Source organism: Megalobrama amblycephala, linkage group LG1 (assembly GCF_018812025.1).
Source record: "Megalobrama amblycephala isolate DHTTF-2021 linkage group LG1, ASM1881202v1, whole genome shotgun sequence".
Lineage (NCBI taxonomy): Eukaryota > Metazoa > Chordata > Actinopteri > Cypriniformes > Xenocyprididae > Megalobrama > Megalobrama amblycephala.
Window position 1 is genome coordinate 17,252,999 of NC_063044.1, and position 9,577 is coordinate 17,262,575.

At 36.8% G+C, this 9,577-nt stretch overlaps 1 protein-coding gene across 1 annotated transcript; it reads right to left on the bottom strand.

Moving 5' to 3' along the window:
* Window positions 1-487: 487 nt before the first annotated feature.
* LOC125264746 (gastrula zinc finger protein XlCGF8.2DB-like) lies at window positions 488-7,701 on the bottom strand. Its single transcript, XM_048184404.1, has 3 exons — window positions 7,604-7,701; window positions 5,775-5,952; window positions 488-1,556 (listed from the first exon to the last, which is right to left on the bottom strand). The coding sequence occupies exons 2-3, from the start codon at window positions 5,950-5,952 to the stop codon at window positions 676-678; spliced, it is 1,059 nt and encodes a 352-aa protein (XP_048040361.1). The 5' UTR covers window positions 7,604-7,701; the 3' UTR covers window positions 488-675.
* Window positions 7,702-9,577: the final 1,876 nt, after the last annotated feature.

The following is a 9,577-nucleotide window of genomic DNA, read 5'->3' on the forward strand; positions in this document are numbered from 1 at the left end:
CAGAGCTCTGTGAACAGCCAGCCTCTTTTGCAATGACCTTTTGTGTCTTGCCCTCCTTGTGCAAGGTGTCAATGGTTGTCTTTTGGACAACTGTCAAGTCAGCAGTCTTCCCCATGATTGTGTAGCCTACAGAACTAGACTGAGAGACCATTTAAAGGCCTTTGCAGGTGTTTTGAGTTAATTAACTGATTAGAGTGTGGCACCAGGTGTCTTCAATATTGAACCTTTTCACAATATTCTAATTTTCTGAGATACTGAATTTTTTGGATTTTCCTTAGTTGTCAGTTATAATCATCAAAATTAAAAGAAACATTTGAAATATAATATGCAATTTTCACTTTTTGAATGGAATTAGTGAAATTTTTGATGATATTCTAATTATATGACCAGCACCTTTATATATAAACACTTATACACTTAAACAAATATAAACACTTATAAGTGTACCATAATGATTCAGTATAAGACAAAAACACAGTTTGGAAAATAGTTTCATGTTGTACATTCTTATTTGGTACATTTTGAACACACAAAGTTACAGACAACAGCTTTAAGTACAGTTAAATTCAGATATTCAAAGACTTTTACTCAAGTTGTATTAGAATTGGTGATTTGAAACTTGTAAACGAGTAATTTTTGATGTGAGGTATCTGTACTTTTACTCAAGTATTGTTTTCAGGTACTCTTTACACCTCTGCTCTTTCCACAGTGACGACTTCTGAAAGAGCTCTCTTTCAAGTGAATCCTCAAGTGGACCTTAAGGTTACCTTTAAATCTGAAACTCTTTCCACACTGATCACATATGAATGTCTTCTCTCCAGTGTGAATATTCATGTGTTCCCTAAGGCTTAGTTCCCGTGTAAAGCCATTCCCACACAGATCGCAGGTGTAAGGCTTCTCTCTAGTGTGAGTTCTCGTGTGGGCTGTAAGGTGTCCTTTTTGACTGAATTTCTTTCCACACTGTTGGCAGGTGAATGGGCTCTCTCCAGTGTGAATTCTCATGTGGACTATAAGGTTTCCTTTTTGACTGAAACTCTGCCCACATTGTTTGCAGGTGTAAGGTTTTTCTCCAGTGTGAGTTCTCTTGTGGACTTCAAGGCTCCCTTTATGTGTGAAACTCTTTCCACACTGTTGGCAGGTGTAAGCCTTCTCTTGCGTGTGAATTCTCATGTGAACTATAAGGTTTCCTTTATGTCTGAAACTCTTTCCACACTGTTGGCAGGTGAAAGGTTTCTCTCCAGTGTGAATTCTCATGTGGACTAAAAGGTTTCCCTTTACAGTAAAACTCTGTCCACATTGTTGACAAGTGTAAGGCTTTTCTCCAGTGTGAACTCTCAAGTGGATTTGAAGGTTTCTATATTGATCAAAATTCATTCCACACTGTTGGCAGGTGAAATAACTTGTATATCCTGTCTTTTGAGCTCTGTTTTGTGATAAAGTCTTTTTAGCCTGTGTCGATCTTTCCCAAGTCAAGAAATCATGATGTTTACCATAATGTTCTTTCTCTTCTTCCCTTTTATGAAGTTCATGACTCGCTTCTTTCAGTGTCATTAGATCTAGGGCAAAAAAAATAGACAAAACAATTTAGACATTTAATGCATCAAAACCAACAACATGTATGCTCTTTAACAGGGGTGTCCAAACACAGTCCCGGATGGCCACTGTCCAGCAGGGTTTAGCTACAACTATGCCTCAACACACCTGACAGGAAGTTTCTAGTATGCCTAGTAGACCTTGATTAGCTGGTTTAGGTGTGTTTAATTGGGGTTGGAACTAAAGTCTGCAGGATGGTGGCCAGGAGTAGGATTGGACACTCCTGCTCTACACCCTATCCTATCCTATGGATCAGGGATGGGCAGCTTTGGTCCTGGAGGGACAGTCTTGCAGAGTTAAGTTTTATACATAATAAAATGCAGTTCTGAAAACTTTGGGTTCAATTTTGGGGTTGGGTTCAATTTTGGCAGGTGTGTTTGATCAAGGATGTTTTGTATATCTCCTTATTTATCACACCTGGTTAAGATCATCAGCTTGTTAGAAGAGAGCTGACATTGATAGAGGAATCTGCAGCTTTAATCGTAAACTACAATTCCTGTTCACCAATAAAGTGAGAACCGGACCCATTATAAACCTAAATATACGTGAATTAATTATATTAATTGAAAAAGAGTACTATTCTATTAGTAATTGAAGATATTTGTTGTTGTAATGATGTCAGACATAGCATAACACACAATAGTAGTAGCTTTTCCATACTCCGGCACGTACAACAACTGTACCGCGCCCAAGCAGTCCAACCATGCCTCTTCAAGCGGGCGAGGGCACAGTACAGAGCGATCACACTAGTCAAACGAATCAGACTTAGAGGGTCAAACAGCTGACAGTTTGAAGTGAAGCAGAAGAAATTTTAGTAGACAATGTAGACATGACCTGGGAGGATCATATATATGAGCTAATCTCAGTATAAAAATCCACCTGTTACTAAGGATCCTCTTAAACGAGACAATTTTAGACATATTTACATAATTTTAGGCAAAATGGTTGAAAGATCATAGATGCAATCAGTTGCTGTTTAATGGTAACACTGTATTTTAAGGTGATGCAGTTACTCAATACTACATGTACTTACTATAATGATGTAAATAATTCTTAATTACCCCAAACCAAACCCTAACTCTATATTAAGTAAATGTAGTTATATTACTCAGTACTTTGAGTAATTGCAATGTAACTGTCATCTTAAAATAAAGTGTAACCGATTTAATTGCTGTTTGTGTTTGACCAGTAGGTGGCACTGTCACCTAATTGATGTGGTCAGTGTGGCATAACAATTACACAGGCTGTGTCCAAAAACTGGAAAATGCTGCCTTCTGAGGACACATTTCAAGGTAGGAAGGCATCAAGGCACGTCTGAATCCAATGTTAGCTTCACTTCCTGTCTCATGTGATACCTTCATCTAGGGCTGCACGATTAATCGCATGAGATTGTCATGCGTGTCTCATCAGTAAAGCCGGTTCTGTGATTAGCGGTAAATGTCCATCACCTGCTTTCAAATGGAGCGGCACTTAATATACAGAGGCGTAGTTCGCGGACAAGCTACGCAATATCGCGTTCATAATCGAAGCCGATTCATCTGCGATTATGAACGCGATATTGCGTAGCTTGTCCGCGAACTACGGCTCTGTATATTAAGTGCCGCTCCATTTGAAAGCAGGTGATGGACATTTACCGCTAATCACAGAACCGGCTTTACTGATGAGACACGCATGACAATCTCATGCGATTAATCGCGCAGCCCTACCTTCATCTGATCGATTTTTGAAGGAAGCATAGATGTATCCTTTGCTGCTCAGTTTGTGTATAAATGTACGATTTTGATCAACATATTTCAATTTTGATAATTAATTACTACAGTAGTAATTTCTCTGTTTAGTTTTTTTTCTGTAGATCATTAAACTGTTTTAAACGCTGTTTTTAAACGCTGCCTCAGAAGTCTGTCTGAAATCAGTTTCATGAGGTGCATTCATGCACAAATGCTGCCGTACAAGTCATTCTCATAAGACAGCGAGGCAGCCAGAGTTTTGTGTCAATTTGTAAAACCATTGCAGAGTTACAGCTTCATATATATTTTTAAAATGGTAGCTATGTTTTTGGTACAAAGGTACTGTAGTAAGAGCAAATTTCAAGTTTTATTTAATTATAGCACCACCAAGTGGCACAGTCCCACCACTTTTTTATGCGTCCTCACATTGAGCCCATATGTGTCAAGCTTGGTAAAAAAAAAGAAAGAAGAGTTTATAGTTTAATTTAAGAGTTACAGACATTTACATTTATGAGCACATATCAAGAAAACTACCTATGTCCAACTTTGTATTTGTTTTGTTTTTTGGCACTTGCAATAAAAATGTTGACTTCTGGCTTGAAATATTATTGGGCTAGTAATACAAATTCAGTCATCTACTCATTATGTTTTTCCAAACCTGTACAAGTTTCTTTCTTCTGTTGAATACAAATTTTGAAGAATGTTGGTAACGAGATAGCTGACAGTTGCAATTGACATCCATAGTACTTTAGTCCTATTGAGGAAGTCAATGGGGGCCGTCAACTGTTTGGTCAAGATTCTTCAAAGTACACTATATTGGCAAAAGTATTGGGACACCCTTCCAAATCATTGAATTCAGGTGTTCCAATCACTTCCATGGACACAGGTGTATAAAATCAAGCAACTAGGCATGCAGACTGCTTCTAAAAATATTTGTGAAAGAATGGGTCGCTCTCAGGAGCTCAGTGAATTCAAGCGTGGTCCCGTGATAGGTTGCCATCTGTGCAATAAGTCCATTCGTGAAATTTCCTCACTACTAAATATTCCACGGTCAACTGTTAGTGGAATCATAAAGTGGAAGCAATTGGGAACAACAGCAACTCAGCCATGAAGTGGTAGATCACGTAAAATCACAGAGCGGGTCAGCGCATGCTGAGGCACACAGTGTGCAGAAGTCGCCAACTTTCTGCAGAGTCAATAGCTACAGACCTCCAAACTTCATGTGGCCTTCAGATTAGCTCAAGAACAGTGCATAGAGAGCTTCATGGAATGGGTTTCCATGGCCGAGCAGCTGCATCCAAGCCTTACATCACCAAGTGCAATGCAAAGCGTCGGATGCAGTGGTGTAAAGCACACCACCACTGGACTCTAGAGCAGTGGAGATGTGTTCTCTGTAGTGACCAATCACCATCTCTGTCTGGCAATCCGATGGACGAGTCTGGGTTTGGCGGCTCCAGGAGAACGGTACTTGCCTGACTGCATTGTGTCAAGTGTAAAGTTTGGTGGAGGGGGATTATGGTGTGGGGTTGTTCTTCAGGGGTTGGGCTTGACCCTTAGTTCCAGTGAAAGGAACTCTTAATGCTTCAGCATACCAAGACATTTTGGACAATTTCATGCTCCCAACTTTGAGGGAACAGTTTGGGGATTGCCCCTTCCTGTTCCAACATAACTGTTCACCAGTGCACAAAGCAAGGTCCATAAAGACATGATTGAACACCTTTGGGATGAATTAGAGCGGAGACTGTGAGCCAGGCCTTCTCGCTAACATCACTGCTTGACCTCACAAATGAGCTTCTAGAAGAATGATCAAAAATTCCCATAAACACACTCCTAAACCTTGTGGAAAGCCTTCCCAGAAGAGTTGAAGCTGCCATAGCTGCAAAAGGTGGGCCAACTCCATATTAAACCCTACGGATTAAGATTCATGTGCACGTAAATGCAGGCGTCCCAAAACCTTTGGTAATATAGTGTATCTTATTTTGTGTTCAGCAAAAGAAATAAACTCATACAGGTTTACGGCAACATGAGGGTGAATAAATGATGACAGAATTTTAATTTTTGGGTGAACTATCCCTTTAAATGTTTATTGACTCATAAAATCCATGCTAATTTACTTAGTTTAACACAAAACTTGCAGCCATAGTTATTTTTTGCTTTGGAAAATACACCCCTGGCAGGTAATCATGGCCACTCAAAATGAAATATATAAATACTTTTTGAATGGCCATACTATTAAAACTGAGGGTCTACTATGTGCATGCAAAACTATCAATGACAATCATTTTGGGCGGGAATTAATGTAAACACAGATATCGGATACCAGTTGCGTCTAAAGTGAATGTAAAAACACGGGCCCAAAACAAAAAAAATCAGATATGGTCAAAAGATCGGATCTGTGCATTAAGACTTGCAGTGTAAATGCAGCCTGAGTTCAGCTGTGAGAATAAAACCAACCTGTTTGTTCCTCAGTATCTTCATGTTTCACACTGAATGTTTCTTCAGTCTCCTCTTTAATAAAATCAATCTTCATGTCTTTAGTCTCCTCTTTAATAAAATCAATCTTCATGTCTTTAGTCTCCTCTTTAATAAAATCAATCTTCATGTCTTCAGTCTCCTCTTTGATAAACGCCATCTTTAAGAAGAGAATAATTAACAGTTGAGGTGTAACGTACACATATTCATACTGAACAGTTTCGGTACAGGGTTTTCGGTATGGTGCTCGAAGCATTACATTGCAACATTGAGCTCTCCTATTAAATTGCAATAAGCGCTGCATTTTGTAACTTTCGACAAGAAACAAAGTGCCATCCTTCAAATTATGTCTACAAAATCATCAAATTTAAACAGAAAATACCGTTTTGACGCTCTTTGTGATGTGACAGATCACTGTTAAAACCGGCAGCACGAGCATCTCTTCCTCTTTAATGTTACAGAATTAAACATGAAAAAACAGCTGAAGGTATGTAGAAAAGATACCGTACAACTTACAGAAACTGCCATATCTCATGTAATCGCTCAATCAGTGTTTCAAAGACGTCAATAAATCAGATAGTAAACAATATGTCATGTAGCACTTACCTCAGAAAAGCCATTCAGTGTCCACAGCTTGTTAGTTCACCAGAGAAATTAACTCTTTCACTAAATATACGCACTGAATTAGCTCATATATTCATTATATTTTACTTAACCTGTTAGTGACGTCTTGATCATTTAATGCACGTTTATATAAATCTGTCATGAAAACGACAACCACTGTGTAGAAATGATTATATTTCAATAACAAACTGGAGTAAAGACATTTAGAAGTTAATGCCTTAGGTGCAGCTTTTATGATTGCATGCAATTTGAGTGTTGATTATTTTATCTAAAAATAAATTTAGGCTCAGTTGTTAACCTTTAATATTATAGTAGCATAATGTTCAAGTAAGGGCTCCCTACATCAGAGTCCTGCACGCTGGCAGGAACCCAACAAGTGACCCGCCAATTTTTATGTAAACGGGTGGAATAATATTTTCATGTTGGGTTGCAGGTGGGATGCACGTTTTTTTTTATCCTTAAGACACTTAATTATAATTTAATTTAATGAATTTTAAGACAAAAACTCAATTTGTTCAGTAAACTACTGTTTAATAATAAAGCAATTTTATGTTAAGTTTTCTCCCCACCTGCTGTACAGAAAACCGTACCAAGCAGTGACTTTAAAACCAAATGACATACCGAACTGTGGGTTTTGTGTACCGTTACACCTCTAATTAATAGAGTTAATGGTCTTCAATGACCTGGTTAGACAACAACATCAAAACTAACGCTGCAAATTAATAAACACTTCATTTTTAGGCATTTATGATGTAGACTTGGTATTTAATGAGTTATAGATCATATTTAAATGATTACACTGATGAAAACATGTTTAGTTAGTGTTTGTTGTTCTCGTTCATGTTCACTGTTTGAGCAGCACGAGTCGTGATTCACTGAATCATTTCTCAAAGTGTTTGACTCAATTGATTCGGAGTTGAAAAGTTCAGTTTCTCCATCATTACTCGCCAGAGCCTGAACTCGTGTTCATGATAAACTGATTTATGATATATAGAGAGAGAAATGAGACGCAGGTTTACTGTTTCTCATCAGTGAATGAGTTTCTCACACAAATATCCTTCATTACAGTTAGATAAACACACAATGTCACATTAAATAGTAAATAAACTCATTTAACATCGCTTGTAAGAAACTATTAAAACGTTGAACTTTTTCTATCGAATTAAACGGATTCATTTGAAACAAACCTTTCTTCAGCAGAATCACAGCAGATACAGCAGGATCGCGGCGCACTCTTATGACGTCATGTCGTCACTCCAAAATAAAAGTCCTGTTCAGACGCTGCATTGTTTTACTGCAGAGAGACTTGACAATTAATGGGAGAGTCCTGCTGCCTGAGGCTGAGGGAATAGTTTATTCTGCTCTTTCCATATATAATGATGATAGAAGTATTAAATCTATTGACTCTCTGTTGTTCTGCTTTATTTGGAGAAGTAAAACTGAATGTGTTCAGAGGAAATCCTTGATAAGAAGTTACAAGGAGGATGGTCTTAACGCTTTAGATTTTCATCAACCAGACATTCAAAATTAACTGGATTAAGAGTTGTGTTTCTAATAATGGATTACCCTGGTTTTGGATCCCTAACCTAATCTTCAAACACTGTGGTGACCTTCAATTCTTACTCTCTTGTAATATTAAGTGCAGAAATGTACCTATCAAACTCTTGAATTTCCACAAACAAGCTCTATAATCCTGGAAGATTGCTTTCAAACATAATTTTTCCTCACACACGTGTATTATTTGGAATAATGAAAATGTAACAAATCCCTTTTTTTCAAGGAATGGGTGAATCAAAATCTTTTTTGTTTGTTTGTTTCTGATTTGATTAGTGCTCAAGGAGACCTTCTCTCTTTTTCTGATGTTGTGTCTTTGAAAGGTGCTACAATTTCATTAAGAGACTTTAATGAGGGGATTAAAAGTATTCCTGGGAGTTTAAAAACTTTGATTAAAGATTTGTTTAAACAATCATATTCTTTCACTTTAAATCAATGGTGTTCATGTATTAGATAAAAAATGCAATATAACGTCTTTATTAGAAATGCTTTTTCTTCAAGAACCCTCCCTAAAGCACAATCTAAATGGAGTATCTATTATCCGAACTCTGGTTTAAATAATTTATTTATTTTATTTACTTTTCCTCACAAACTTTTCATCCCTATAGTAAAATTAAAGTACTCCATTTCAAAAATGATCATCGGTATTACCCTTGTAATATATTTTTGAGCAGGTTTTCTGAGAATGTGTCTTTCTTAATACTGAAGAATAATCAACTCTACGTTTGTATTATAAGTGCTTTTGGTCAGAAGTTACCATGTTAGTTTTCTTCTGCTGAAAATTACTTTTTCTTCTGGGTGAATTTCATCTTCACAAAGAGAGCTATCCACTGTTTTCCCAATTTCAGCATGTTTTCTTCTGATATAAAGTTTTACTTCCTTTAAGAAAATGTCAAAACCTTTGAACTTGAATTCATCCTTGAATCTGCTGTAAAGAACCTTTAAATGTAATTTTTTCCTTTACATTGACAAAATGTAATATTTTATTGATTTAATTCTTATAACCTCTTGTGGTGCCCCTGACTTTATATTATTGTAATTTTTTCTTCTCACTGTTGATGCATGCCTTTAATTTATAATAAATAATAAATAAAAAAACCCCGCTGTATTGTCTACAATCACAGAAGTGCATATAAATCTGTTTTTATATAATCATTACAATTTTTTTATTAAAAGTAAAACAAGTTAATTAAAAATGTTTCATGACTTCATAAAGCAGAGTCCATTCATGTGTCCAAATTGAAAAAGTCAGTGTTTTACCAATCTAAAAAATGTGGACAAGTTAATTTGAGTCCAAACATAAGTATAAAATATGTAAAAATGTATCTTTCAAGAATCAGCATAAATAAAAGAAGTAATCAAAATTTCAAGTATGTTACAGCCATGGCCATTGACACAACGGCTCGGTCAAATAGGGCAATTTATTGAAACAAGACAAAATATAAACAATGGGTGGGAGAAAATTAGACAGCAAAATAAAGGGCTAGACACAAAAGAGAGCGCAGCTCCATCTCTGGACGGCCGCTCAAGTTCCACCACGTTTTCCTGCCCCTAGAGGTCAGGCAAATAATTACATAAATATACATACATGTTACATGTAACAATGT